This window comes from Nicotiana tabacum, chromosome 4 (genome assembly GCF_000715075.1).
Source record: "Nicotiana tabacum cultivar K326 chromosome 4, ASM71507v2, whole genome shotgun sequence".
In the NCBI taxonomy this organism is placed as follows: domain Eukaryota; kingdom Viridiplantae; phylum Streptophyta; class Magnoliopsida; order Solanales; family Solanaceae; genus Nicotiana; species Nicotiana tabacum.
Window position 1 is genome coordinate 141,746,192 of NC_134083.1, and position 15,744 is coordinate 141,761,935.

Here is a 15,744-nt window from a genome sequence, read left to right on the forward strand (position 1 = left end):
TCTCAGGTGTCTGCCCTCAATTGGAGCTACTGGTGGCTCCTCTGTCGTAGCTCGAGCAGGTGCTCTGGTTGCACCACAGGCCCATCCTTGGCCTCTGCCCCGGTCCCGGTCCCGGCCCCAGCCCCGGCCTCTCGCGGCTCTAGCAGGGGCACGGGTGTTTGATCATCAAATCCAGTTTAGCGTATCCTCACCATCTGTGAGAGAATAGAAAGATAGAGATTTAGAATTTCGAAGTCAACAAATTCGCACGATAAGGAATCAAAGAAGTGAAGCTCTTCCTAACAGTTCCATAACCTCTCAAAGATAAGTACAGACATCTCCGTACTAATCCGCGAGACTCTACTAAACTTGCTTGTGACTTATAACACCTATGAACTTAGAGTTCTGATACCAATTTATCACGATCCCAATTTTCCTCTGTAGGATGTCGTGATGGTACCTAGTCTCTAAGACTAGGTAATCCTAACATGATTGCGGAATATAACTGAAATAACGATAAAACTCTCAAATACTCAACAACTATTATAAGGAAAACTTTGCAACTAACCATAAGCAAACTTCCCAAAATATGGTGATAACAAGTCACAAGCTCTATAAGATGATACTGAGCATTCCTATACCTCAGTGTCTATAAAGGACAAGAAAAGAAAAATAGACTAGATAGAGGGTGACTCCGAGGCTTGCGGACGCCGGTAGGTATACCTTGAATCTCTGAAACTGGGCTCGTCTCACTGGTGCCTGGATTGGTAGGAGTTACTTGGATATGCACAAAACGATGTACAAAAGTGTAGCATGAGTACACCACAACGGTACCCAGTAATTACCAAGCCTAACCTCGGTAGAGTAGTGACGAGGTCAGGTCAAGGCCCTACTAGAATAAATAAGAAACTGAACAGGTATATAACAATAAAATAATGATAACAATAGAAATGAGACGATAAAGAAACACACCGAGATTAGCTACACTGAACTAAGGCAAATAATGCATCACAAAAGAAAAACAAGGAATGCTATGACACGGAACAAAGCAACAAAACACAAGTGAAGTAATAGAAATGTATCAACAAGAATCACTACTGAGGTACCGCCTCGTAGTCTCAAATAACAAAACATTTCACAATCTTTCTTTATATCACCGCGGGAGCCTTGCATTTAGTTTTGAAAATTAATTTTTTCGAAATAACTTCCCGCGTTTAGCTCACCTTATCACACCGCGTGACTTCAATAGTTTCCCTACTAGCAACATGCGTATCAAGCCCACCTTATTTCACCGCATGCGTTTCAACACCAAGCCTTATACCACCGCATGCGTATCAATATCACAAAGTATCACAAAGCGCACCTCAAGTACCCAATATCACAACTTGCCAAGAAACCAACAATAATAGTGTTTTCACAACAAATAGCCCATGGCTCAACCACAATATGCACAAGAGTCTCACAATAACAACTGGAAGTGAATAACTCAACAAGAATAATATTTCACAACTTTACAACTTTTTCTCAATGTAAATCACGGCCTTTATAACTCAATACCAATTTCAACAACAAGATATTCCAAAAATAACAACTTCAAGTAAGGAACCCAACGATTAAATAATGAATAAGGAATCGAGGAAACAATACTTCAACTAATCATGTAAAGGCAATTAACAAGAAAGAGATAAGACAAGTAGAGCATGTGAAGATAGACTAAGGATTATGGTTATAACATGTTAAGGTAACTCTATTAAGGCATGAAAGGAAACTACATAATTAAAACAGATAAATTTCCACATTTAGCGTATGTACACACTCGTCACCTTGCATACACGGCTTTCACATATCATAATTAACGCAAAACAACACCAATCCTAAGGGGAAGTTTCCCCCACACAAAGTTAAGCAAGACACTTACCTCAAAACAAGCTAACTTAATCCACTAGTAAGCTTTTCCCTAGATTATCCAATTTCGAACGGCTCGAATCTAGCCAAAATAAATTCATTCCATTAATATAAACTATAGGAAACTATTCCGAACAATAAAGTTATGATCTTTACAAAAAAATATAAAGTCAACTCAAAAAGTCAAACAGGGCCCGCATCTCGGAACCTGACCAAAATTACAAAATTTGAACACCCATTCGATAACGAGTCCAATCATATAAGAATTACTCGAATCCGAACTCAAATCGCCTTTCAAATCCCCAAAATTTAGCTTAAGAAATTTTCACAATTTTTTCCCAAATTTCCAACTCAAATCACTAATTAAATGATGCAAATAACAATGGATTCGTGTAATATAATCAAAACCAAGTAAGAATCTATTACTCTCATAAATTTCTTGAAAGTATCTCAAAGAATCGGCACATACAGAGCTTTCTAGGTCCAAAAATGAATAATGAAATCAAACCCTCGAACTTAGCCCTATTCTGCCTAGTGAATTCGCATATGCGAACCCACAACCGAATCTGCGGAATTTTCATCGCAGGTGCGGTTCTCACTAAGCCCAGCATCCTCCGCTTCTGTGGACCAAATCGCGCAACTGCATGTCCGCTCCTGCAGAACATGGGCGCATCTGCTCTCTCGCATCCTCGGAGGAGGCTCCGCTTCTGCGACCCCAGGCTTGGCCAGCCATTGCCGCTTCTGCGCTCCCCACTCGCTCCTGCGAGTCTGCTTCTGCAGAACTTTGACCGCATTAGCGGTCTGATATGGGCAAGCCACAGTTCGCTTTTGCGATCAGCCTCTCGCATTTGCATGTCCGCACCTTCGGTCAAACCCTCCTCAGGTGCGATGACACCAGAACAGAAGTGCTTCAACAATGCATTAAGTTCAAAATTGTTCCGGATTCAATCTGAATCACACCCGGGGCCCCCGGGACCTCATCCGAACATACCAACAAGTTTCAAAACACATTACAGACCTACTCGTGGCCAAAAATCACATCAACAAATATCGATTATACGAATCGCAACCCAATTCAAGCCTATTGAAACTATGAACTTCCGAATTCCAAAACTAATCCCGATTCATACCGAAACAACTCCGATTGACCTCAAATTTTACACACAATTCATAAATGACATGAAGGACATATTCCAACTTCCGGAATCGGATTACTATGCTAGATTAGTGTCACACCTTACCAAAAAATTTGGATTCTCTAAAGTTAAGTCACTCACGTAAATTCTCCTTTTCATGCTTTCCACTTCAAAGATACCTTTAGGTTGCTATTTCAACTAATAAAAACTTTGAAAGTCCTTTCATTATTTTCTCAATTGTCGATTCAATTATCGATTCTTAGATCACTCCTCATTATTGATTCCACCACTTCCCTATGGAAGTATTACCAAGAAAAGCTGACTATCTCGTTCAATTCTCAGTCATGAGTATTCTCAGTTAAATGTAGTGCATATGCATCACCTTTTAGGATATACTATATCTCAAAACCAACACAGTCAATCGATATTATTTTTCTTCCATGACTGAAGCAAAACGTAATTCAAGCTAATATAATAAACTCAGTGCATGTCCAAGATAAAGTCACCTTTGGGTGATGTAAGAAGCATACTCTTTTTTCTCCTTTTTTTTTCTTTTTTTGTATAGAGACGCGCTATACTAAGCCGAGTTGTTTGGCGCCAAAAACATACAGCCAAATCATTATTTGTCTACTTGACTTTGAAAATCCAGTAGAAGTTGAATAATGTTTTTTGTAAACATGAACAATTGAGTGAAAGTGTGACTAAGTTCGATGAAAAGAACTATCTTTTCATTACATAAGGAGAAACAAGCTAATGAGTGCTACCGTGATAAATGACAAAAATGCATGTTTTGAACATGTTTTCATATCGTTTTGCACGTGAGTTGCGGGAGATCACATGCTTATAATTGTGAAAGTGCTCATTACGTGTTTTTTGTGTGTAGAAACGAGCTTGGTTGGAAGTTGATGAAAATAGGATGATTTGACGCAAAAAGAAGTGGAGAAGCAAAACCTGAGAGCGTGCGACAATTGGCACCTCGTGCGATAGGCGGGCATGCTAGGGCCTTAAACATGAATCACAACCAGTAAAGTATAGCACTTGGCACCAGCTCCTACGCGAGGAAAGAAAAAAAGAAGGAACTGAGAGTGTGCCAGGGAGTCTAGTGTCATGCGAGCCCTAGGCACGCGACTCAGTTTTTCTGTCCAAAATAAGAGAGCACAAGGTTGCCTCATATCAACCCTATTCCGTATAAATACAAATTGGATGCATTTTTGAAGGGTTACACAACACCTTAGAACGCAAGAACAAGCCAGGAGCATAGCGGAAGATTCAAAAACGAGTTTAATCTATTTTCTTCATTTTTTATATCATTGGTGATGAATTCTAGTAGTGTAATCATGCAGACTATTATGAATAGTTGATTCTATTATCTAAGATTTTGATAGAACCTTTTGAACTTCTTTACTTGTTCAATTATATGCGTAATTATGTTGATCGAAGAGCTCTCAATTGACTGTGCCTATTTATTATGTGATGCTTGAGAAAAGAATGTATATTTAGGTAATTATTAAACAATGTCAATCCCTAAGTATATGAGAGATCAATATGGTGGGTTTAAAAGTAAGATTAGAGATAACGAAGCTTAACATGGTCAAAGTAAGCGATAAGAGATTGCTAGAGTAGTTCGAGAGAATATATCTAGTAAATTACCGTGATTGCTCGAGAGAGAATCAGGCTAAGTAAAGTGCTCACAATCGGTAGAGGATAATTAGGTGATCGAGATTTTAGTTGACATAGCGAGAAGGATTTCGACAATTGGGGAAATCATAACTTTAGGTTTCCGTAAACTTATCTACTACTCTTGCTCAATAAGTTGATAATTTACTGCATTTCGTTTAGTTGCAATAAATTAGTTAAACAATAAAAAATTATTGTTTGAATAATTTGGAGAGTTGATTTGCTGAATTCTTATGATAGGTTAAGTTAGGATTGATAGGTTAATTCCCTATGGGATTCGACTCTTTATTATTAAATGGAATTATATTTGTAACAATCGCTAATCCTTTACCTAGGCATAGTTGGGCGTGATCATTGCCGGAAGCTCCTGTACAGTTTTATGAGCAAAACACTGCTTTCTTTGTTCCAATTAATATAACATGTTTCCAATTTTTTGAGATTCCTTCGAAACATTAAAACAATTCTATTCACAATTTTAGATTGTGCATTCGCAAACTTTAAATGTTTTACATTCACTTAATAATAGAATATCAATGTGCAAACTTTCAATGTTTACGTTCCTTCTTACTTGATTATTGACTAAGATCAAGTGCATTTGCTACATTCATGTTTCATCAAAGAATAGGTTCCTTTTTCATTATATTATATTCTCAGCGTGATTGAACTTTCGATTCTATTATAATTAATCCATAGTCGTAGAGTTTTTATTTATCTTTCAGATAACTTTGAAATTAGAAGGTAGGGTTGGGTAGCTAGGGCCATGGATAGCTTATTTGAGTGGGCAAAAAGTTCCAAACACCAAATACTTTAAATTAGCTTATAGTATAAAGAAAGATAGAGTTGGAATTAAGTGGAATTTTCTTTACTACTATTTCCTTATTAACATTTTAAATTTATAAATTTTCAAAAAATTAATCTAATTAGCGCATAATGATTTGGCATTGTCTCTTTATATTACAAAGAAAGTACATATAAATGTTGAAAATTAGAGTAATAACTATCTTTAATCATCGAAAAGAATACATATGTACAACTAGGGCCAAACAGAAGTTTTCCATATATGATTGGGAAAAGAATAGTTTCCATAAGTAATTAGCCAACGTAAGCCCTACTTGTTGCCTAAGTAATAATTAACCAACGTAACCCCTACTTAATTGTTTCCTATGTAATAATTTCCTAAATGAAGGTACTTCAAACTATAAATTCAAAGTAATACTCTCAAACTTCATTCTCTCTCTTCAAGTTATTACAGTACGTTCTTTTCATTCTTGTTCTGTTTCATTGCCATTCAAAGGTTGTAAGGTAAAATATTCAGAACAAAGTTACGTTCTTGTTGAGATTCGTGGAGCAGTTACAACAACTTGGTCAAGAGGGTTTCCGTTTCCGTCCCATCGATTCAGAAGGACTTATGTTCTTGTTGAGATTCGTCGTTGGACAAGAGATGCATGATTCTGGATTTATTACCACTAACGTTGATGTCTATGGCAAACAAGAACCTTGGGAGATATACGACAACGGAGTACCCTGTGGTGATGATGAGGACATCAGTAGTTATCGCTACTTATCACAAAGCTGAAGAAGAAAAGCAAGGCGAGGTATCATCGTGCTGTCGGAAACAAGGGAACTTGGAAACAGGACAACAAGGGCAAACCAGTTCACTACAAAAATATGGGAAACGCATCGTCAGTGGTTAATATTGGATACAAGACAAATTTGTCTTACAAGAATAAAGAGTTTTACCCTGAAGATCAGAAAGATGGACATTGGCTCATGAAGAAGTAGGAGCTTTCTAAGGTTATTCTTCACAAGTTCGGCCAAGACTGTAGAGATTATGTTCTTTGCGCCATCAAGAAGCTGAAGCACGTTAACAGTTCATCTGAAACTTCCACAATCACGACGTTGAATAATGATTCTGATGAGGTAACGAGTTCTGTTGATGACTTGTTGGCTACTAATAATTGCAAGGATTATTATAATATGTGCAAGAATTTGGAACACTCTGAAACGATAGCTTTTCAAGTGATGAATAATAGTGTTGATGAACCATTACAAATAGTGGACGAACCAGCTGAAGGGACTACTTTTGAGGCGCCTGAATTAGATGTGACTGATGATTTGTATCAACGGGATGGAAAGGAATTGGACAAATTAAATCAGATATTAGATGATGTGCCCGAGGTTGATGTAGAGGCGAATATTGTTGAGCCATTAGCAGCAGTAGTTGAACCTACAGAGGCTGCTTATACTTGTGGGCAACATTCTGTTGAAGACACGGGCATGCTCAATTTGGATCCTTCGATGCCAGATATGAGCAGCCATTCAGCACATGTTGAATATTCTGAAGTTACTTATATGTCTCGAATGAATTTGATGAGCTTTGATCAGTCAGTGCCCGAAGATGTGCTTGGCTTGAATGAATGGGATATAATGGATTCTTCGATGCCAGATATGAGCAGCAATTCAGCACATATTGAATATTCTCAAATAAATTTGGAACACTTTTGACTCTGCAACTATGGCTTTTCAAGAATCACATCAGGCTGTGGAATTACAAGTGCCTGATGACTTGTATCAATGGGATGGAAAGGAATTCGACGAACCAAATCCGATATTAGATGTTGTGCCCGAGGTTAATGTAGAGGTGAATATTGCCGAGCTATTAGCAGTAACAGCGGAACCTACAGAGGCCACTTATCCTGTTGAAGCCACGGCCATGTTCAATGTTGATCAGTCGGTATCTGATACTTCAGTCCACTATTCAGAAGTGGCTACTTTTGAGAAGGAACATGAAGACCAGTTATATTGGTTGTCTAGGATGGAATTGGAAGATACAGATTACGATGATAGAGCCAAACGAAGCATTTCAACTAGCTAGCTCCGTAAATCTTTATTCTAGTAGATGCATGATTCAGCATTTATGAATGTATATGATTGTATTCGTTTTAGTTTTTTAATGAAGGCCAACTGCTACTTAGCTTTCTTTTGTCTTGATCCGCTTTTAAGTGTTTCATCTACATTAACAAATGTTAAAGGAGTATAAGAAACAGTGATCTCAATTGCTTATATGGTGTTAAACTTACCTCTGCATTTGCTTCCGATTCATTCAAATAATTCCAGTTTCCTCTCTACTTTTCGTTCTAATTCATGGCATTCATGCTCTATAATCAGTTCAGCTATTTCATGTCCAACAGGGAAAACACAATGTAGTGCTATGTTAATCAATTTTAAATCCATTACACAGTCAATTCAACTCCATTCTGCAAAGACCAAGGTTGCTTATTTTATTGGATATAAATGGTTTTTCTCCTAAGTTGTGTAGTGAGTAACTCACTCAGTTTATCCCATGACTTTTTGTAATTCAGAGATGGCTGATATGTTGGTTAATAAATGGTTTTTTTGTTTGTAGTAGGATACGATGGGAATGCTCTGCATTTTAAAGTTGCTTCCTAAATCTTTTCAATTGAAGTGTCCAAATTCAAAAAGAAGCTTTTGGTCCCTTGAGCCTCATCTAATTCCTCATTCTGAATCAATTTGCACCCTCTATAGCATTTTCTTGAAAAAACTCAATAACAGACTTTACATCACTATCTTTAGAAACTCAGTGATCACATAATAGCAGGAGAGTTTAGAACTGCAAGCCAAAGTCAGCATGATCTTTAACATAAAGACCAGAACCAATGATTACAATGTTAGTCAATCATCGGTTAATTATGACAACAGAATGATTAGTGTCAGTTGACATTGTCACCTGTGTTAATAGAGCAACTAATAATAGAAGAAAATTACAAGTTGGATAACTATAACCAAATGTATTTCATTCTTTAAAAGAAATAAATGAAACTAATTGAGTATGAAACTGGATATGGAACATGACAACCTAACTAAATTTCTTCTATACAACCAAAAGCCTCATGGAACAGATTGTACAGCCGCTAAAAGAACCAACAAAAGCTATTTTCCTTAAGAAGTAAAAGATCTCCTCTTATGTACATTACTATGGAATCTGAGCAATTTCGACCAAAATTTTATGCAGCGACTGTGGCTTGGAAAAGAATGGACAATGGTCACTGCCTTTGATCTTGAAGACACCTTCAGGAGGGTTTTCCCTCACAAGTTTTTCTTGGACATCAGGTGAAAGAGCATGATCATCCAATGTCTGGACATAAAATCTACGACTTGTTCCATATTTTTCAGGTGTCAACGATAGCTTCTCCATTATTGGACCAAGAGGAATTGGTCTCATCGAAACCATTGCCAAAGCAACATCCTACAGAAAATGACAGCACCATAAACATCTGAAGAAACATCAAATACTTTCCAGGTCTTTCTTCATAATAATTTTGCTTCCAAAATTACGTGTTATTTGACTCTGGGAAGATTAAGTCAGCAATCAGAAAGGAGATTATGTTCCACTTCTCTATAGTTTTATCACAAGCGACCAGAATTGAAAATTTCAGTTATCTAAGCATATCTTCAGCAGACACAAAGCTATTTCCTCTTTTTTGTAATGCTTACTATATACTCTTGTAGGTGCTTTTTTAGTATCCCTTCTATGATATTGTGCTTGAAACCAGCGCAAAAACAAAATCTCACTCACTCTCAGATAAGTCGCTTTGGAAGTAGCTATATACTTCCTTGGAAACATTACTTCCTATTGGAACTGCTTAGCTCAACAAGCATAAACCAACATTGTCATACAATTCAGAACAACGAGAACACACTCTAATATATTTTTTGTGAAATAGGCATGGGATAAAAGTCGGGTAGGGGTAAGGTCTGCGTATACACTACCCTCCCCAGACCCCACTTGTGGGATTTTACTGGGTCGTCGTTGTTATTGTTGTTGTAGGCATGGGATAAAAATTATGTACCCCCTTGATCCAAAATGTTTTCTCCATTTTTACTACTCAAAAACCAAATTGAAATTCAGCCAAGGGCATCTTCAAATAGATGATGCAACTTTCGAAATTTATAAATCCATTACCTTTCTGTGTTAGTTTATTACTTTTATCTTTCACCCTACAATTATTTTTGAACTTAGTCCTAAAGCCAAATCCTGATTTGATCCTTGGACGTCTGAATCTGGGGCAAACATTCGGGATGGAAGGACTACTTCACCATCACTGAATGTTGGAAGTGCTTCTATTACTTTCATTTTTCTTTTATTCTTTTGACATGGAGTTGCTTTAATGTCTTTGACCCCAGAAATGCTTATGCCATCACCAGAAATATCCTGTCCTACTGCCACTCTCGCTCCCAGTCCCTTGCAAAGAAAGGGAAAGGTGAGCGGAGAAGATGAATTAGCTAGCTGATGCATCTGCATTTTTCAAGTACTAAGCCATAGCTTAACACACTAGAAACCACATGCATTTGCAGCGCACTAGGAATGACAAATTAGCACGGTAAGAACTTCTGCTGATTGTATAATGGAAGTACCTTTGCAGGAGATTGATTGAAATATAGTCCATGCATCTGCTCCTTCTCAAACATGAAGCCAGTAGGAGGCTTCTCTTTACCATTCCCATAAATTAAAAACTTAGACTCCTGCATGAAAAGCTCTGCGGACCCAAGCTGCAAAATAGACCTCAAGTAAACATTATGATGGAGGATAGATATATAACAATATTTGACTGACACTATAATAGCATTTCAGAAATATTCTGGGGAGTGAATGATGAGATATTCAATTGCTCGGTTATAATGAAAGAGCCTATGAACCAACCAGTGGTTTAACGATACGTATCCTGTCCTTTTTGACCTCATCAATTCTGCCTGATGCATATTACAACATGGAAGAACTGAATTTTTCATTCAGTGTTCAAACTCATTTGTTCCTATTCCACTTTGCCAAAGAGTTAAAATTCCAACTTTCAACTCATTATAAAAGATCACTGAAGAACATGAACTGGTCAGTATGAGGCTGGATTGCGATGTGGAACAGTTTAAATGCTGAGAATTCCGATCAAAAGCTTACACCGCTCATGTTCCCCTTTTTTTTTTTGATAAAGATTTTATTAAAAAGGTACATGGTACAAGTTACATCAGTCCAACATCTGCCACTAACATGCAACTACAAATCTCCTATCTCTTCTAAATCAGTCCAACACCGCTCATATTCCCATTTTCAGTTGTTTTTCTTTTTCTTCCCATATCCGGGGTCTATTCTCTTGTAGAGGCCTCTATATATCTGTGTGTTTATATGTCATCAAGATAAGATGATCTAGATCACAAGTTCAATCAACATCGTCTCATAAAAACAAGGATAAAATTTTAGGAAAGAGAAAATAGACTTTTGTAAAAGCTTGAACATGCTTTCAGCCAAGAAAACTTGGTAAGGCTCAAGGTAGAGAAGAAGCACCGCGGAAACTTGTTGCCACAAAGAAAAGAATCATTTGTGTATGTTGGCTCGTTGATATTATCAGCTCTACTTCATCAACAAATAAAAAGTCCCAATGTTGTATGGAGCTGACTACTCATACAAAGAATTTGCTAAAATGAAGTGTTCTGAAGCTAGTGCTGATGTGTAACATTTTAAAGAAAAAGTAAAATGTTTTAAAAGGGGATCAGTGAACTCTAAATCTCTTCCCCCCAAAAAGATCTACTTTCTGGACCTTGTTCCACATACATTGCTGTATTTCTTTTGCAAACTTTATTATTTTTAGCACTTTAAGCAACAAAAATAGTATAGCAACTCTATGAAATCCCAACCAAAATGAAATGGTGCTTTCAGGAGCCATGACTGCAAACTCGGGACCAATTTTGAGACGACTCATGGTGTGGTAACTGTATCTTTTTCCACATACACACTGGAGCAATTTTTATTTTGCTCAAAGTACTTCTAGACTACTTCATCTAAACAAAAGTACTTTTAAAAACTACGAATTGCAATAAAACATAATTGTTCAACAGGTTAGCAAATCAGCAACAAGTTGTCAACAACCGTTTTTCTAGTATTTGTTACGTTTTTGGTCGTATAGGATATGTACCTCTCCGGCAAACACATTAAAAGGCCTCTGTCCATCAGATATCATTGTAGCACAAAGAAATACTGCTTTGGCAATTTTCTGTGGGTAAAGCTCCAAAGCATAGCAAACACAAGCACCTCCAACACTGTGACCTACCAAAATTACCTAAAGGAGGACACAAAATCATTTTTAGATTAACATACAAAGTTAATCTTTCATAGTTAAAATTCTACAAGAATTCTGCTCATACATTTTCATCCTCCGGCAAGTTCTCCAGATAATCAATCAATGGTTTTGAGTACTCCGCCAGTGTTGTAACATTTTTTGTATCTGTCAGATCAATCCCAGATCCAGTGAGATCTACGGTCGTGGGCAGCAATCCAGTTTCCTCCAATAAAGCAATATTTTTGTACCAACACCAAGCTCCAAATCCTTCTCCATGTACCAAAACGAACTTCTTTGTCTTGATGCTCTCCAAACATTCTGGTAACTTTACAGCATAAATATTTGTAAGGCAACAAATAGTGACACATGTAATTTATAAAATAAATAAAAAGGAGTGACACGAGAACATTCTGGAGTTTTTCTAAAAGATGTTGAAGGTTATTGTATCATCAATCTGACGAAAGTGTAGTCCCGCGACTTCCTCATCAATTTACATGAAATTCTAAGCATATACTGTTCTTCTTTCATTAAGCCTGGTTAAGCACAATAAACACATTATGCACTGCCAAGATTTCCCATTTTCGACAACCAGTTAGCATTTAGCTACAACAAAACTATATTTCTACTTTAAATAAACAAATCGAGAATTCTATTTTTTATCAAGTCAAAAGTTTTCATTGCGAACACCTACTGGTAACAAAAGTATGTATAAGTTGTTTGTGTCTAAAAGATATGATATTCAGTATTTTCGTTTTATCTTTTCTCACAACTGCTGTGTAAAAGCCCGTAGAAAGTTGTCTTGCTCAACCTAGATCTAATTTCTGTTCTTCCTGTAAGTTGTTTTTATTTACATCACATAATTTAGTGAAAATACAGAATGCAGAACAATAATCTAAGAATTAACAGATAATATATAAGCTGTGCACTGAAATCTGAAGTAATTTTATTCCTGGTAACCTTTGCCGTAGACTAATGGCAAAGCAAGGTGCAATTATATATAAAGTTGCCCATTATCTATAATGTGAATTGCAACTACTCACATAATCTGCTCAGGTATACTAATAGTGCTACTATTTCCTGTGACAGAGCAAGAATAAAGGGACATTGCTTTTGCTTTTGGGTCCTCGTATCAAAGTATACACAAAGAAAAATTACAGCCTATGCAATAAATTAATATAAAAAGAAATTGTTCCAAGATTTTTCAGGCCCGGGGCAGAGGCAGAGCACAGGATGCGGGTTCGGCCGACCCAGTAGCTTTTGTTCAAACCATGTATTTGTTTTAAGAAATTCATTGGATATGTAAAACTTATTAATTTAGAACCTAGTAACTTGAAAGAATTATAATCTCGAACCATAAGGTTCAAATCTTGACTCCGCCTCTGGCCCGGGCAATATTCAACCCTACACTTCCAGAACCAAAGGAAATTCCAAAAACAAAAACAAAACACAGAGGAAATACTTAATTAAGAATCTAACAAACATGAATCTAGCGTATCACCAAAAATAAGAAGAAAAAAAACGTAAAAGAAAGGTAGGTTCTGAGAGTTTGCTTTGTTCTTTCTTTTCTACTCCACCTTTCTAAAGAAGATTTCAAAAATGGGAAAAAGGTGAAAGGGGATAAAGTTTTTACTTTTTGCAACAAAAAGTGCCTTTCTCTTCTTTCCCTTTTTATTTTACACTTTCTCACACTATCAATCATTTCTACCACCAATTCCACAAAATACAAAAAGATAGAATCAGTGTTCCGCACATCAAACCCATCACAGCAAAAATGAAATAGACCAACATTATATCAAGAATCTAAAAAGAGAAACATCATTTCTACCATCAATTTTACTAAATACAAAAACAAAACAAAAAAGAAAAAGGGATAAAAAAGCTAACTTTTCCACCTCTACCCCATCAAACTCATCATAGCAGAACTAAACTAGACCAAAAAAATAATTAAACAAATTTTCCATCCAGATCCCTCTCAGACCCAGTCTTACAATACTAAAAAAGAACAAAAAAGAAAAGCTAAAGCAACTGTATAAAGGAAAAAACTTGACAAATTATATACCTGCTGCTTAAAATTGGGGGCGGGATCAGAAGAATCAGTGCGACGGCGAGAACTAGTGGATCCTCCAATACGTCTAGACATTGACCCCTCAAATCTTTGAGACAACTGATGCTGCTGAATTGCCATTGCCAAAGCTTGTCGATGCAATAACTCCTCTTCTACTAATGACCTCCTCTTTGATCTCTCCATTCTTTTACTCCTTGACCCTACTCCATTCCTTTCATTTTCCTTCTTTATCATGCAAATAAATCGATTTCCCATATCTTCTCAAAATTCAATTTTGCCTCAAAGTCAAAACCCAGAAACTGTTTTGCTTAAAAATACGTGAAATTGGTGAAAATCGAATTTTGTGCACAACCCAGATTCTAGTTTGCTTTAAAGTTCAAGAATATATGTGAATCTCAACTGCAAAATGGAATTTTTGTGCAAAACCCAGATACTGTTTTGCTAAAAAAAAATGTGAAATTGGTCTGACAACTTAATTTTGAGCACAACCCAGACACTATTTTGCTTTGAAGTTTAAGAATATGTGAATTTTCATAGCAAAATGAAACTTTGAGCAAAACCCAGATACTGTTTTGTCCTCAGATATGTGAATTTTGACTGCAAAATTGAGATAGTACTATTTTTTATCCAAAATGGCTAAAACTTCACTGGAATTGAACTCTAAAATGGGAGTAGCAGAGTGCTGAAAAACTGGAAGAACGACGACGTTTTAGAGGAGTAGGTGGTGGTGGTGGATTTTTAGTTCATCATTGATTTGATTGTGAACGGAAATTATGGAACCTTTTAACTTCAACAGCATATGCAAGCAAATTTAATGCTGTTTTCTCTTCTTTCTTTTATTTTCCTTTATTTCCTTTATTTCTTTTCAATGTTTAAATTTTTTTTTGTTTCCTCTCAATGTTTAAAATTGAAAATTCGCACTCTTCCCCCTATTAGTTTCCCCAGTTTTTTATTTTGATTTAAATTATTATTTTTTTCCTGTTTCAGTGCTGTTGAAAACTATAGTATGACTTTGTGCTGAAATATTTGACTGAAAGTTGGAATCTATATATTCGTTAGACTTTTGTGTTCTTTTTATTCTTCTTATTAGGGCAGTTGTCATTTTTGTCTCTAATGGAGAAAAGATAATAACACGAAAGAGAGATTTTTCGAATGACATTTATAGCCTGTTTGGCCTTTTTTTTTTTTAATAGTCTATTTGGCCAAGTTTCTTTTTTTTTAGCATATTTGGCCAAGCTTTTAAGCGAAAAAAAAAATTAAGTAGAAACATAAGCTATTTTTGAGAAGTTGAAAAAAATAATTTTTCCCCAAAATTACTTTTTAAATAGCACTTTTAAAATATATTTAGAAGCACTTTTTAAAAGTTTGGTTAAACATTAGTGTTTCTTAAAAGTACTTTTTAAATTGATTAGTCAAATATATTAGCCTCTTTGGCCAAGTTTCTCCAAGGCTAAAAGCACTTCTTTTTTTAAAAAAAACATATTTTTTTTCCAAAGTTGTGTTTGGCAAAGCTTTTAGAAGGAAAAAAAATATTTTTGAGGAGAAGCAGAAGCAATTTTGGAGAAGTAGAAAGCACTTTTTAAAAATTTGGTCAAACACTAATTGCTGATGAGAAGTATTTTTCAAATTAAAACACAAACTAAATCTCACTAAAAATATTTTTGAAAAAAGTACCTCTCAAAATAAGTTGATTTTAGAAACTTGGTCAAACAATATAATAAACTGCTTCTACTCAAAAGCACTTTTCAGAAAAATATTTTTCAAAATAAGCTGATTTTAGAAGTTTGGGCAAATAGGTTATTAGTCCATTACAATTGTAGAGGCTGTTGTCAAGGAAAAACTAAAAAAAAAT

The 15,744-nt window shown here is 36.0% G+C and overlaps 1 protein-coding gene across 1 annotated transcript; it reads right to left on the bottom strand.

The window, feature by feature from the left end:
* Window positions 1-8,389: 8,389 nt before the first annotated feature.
* LOC107790842 (putative methylesterase 14, chloroplastic) lies at window positions 8,390-14,724 on the bottom strand. Its single transcript, XM_016612803.2, has 5 exons — window positions 13,887-14,724; window positions 11,913-12,152; window positions 11,684-11,827; window positions 10,134-10,268; window positions 8,390-8,964 (listed from the first exon to the last, which is right to left on the bottom strand). The coding sequence occupies exons 1-5, from the start codon at window positions 14,145-14,147 to the stop codon at window positions 8,692-8,694; spliced, it is 1,053 nt and encodes a 350-aa protein (XP_016468289.1). The 5' UTR covers window positions 14,148-14,724; the 3' UTR covers window positions 8,390-8,691.
* Between the last annotated feature and the right edge of the window lie 1,020 nt (window positions 14,725-15,744).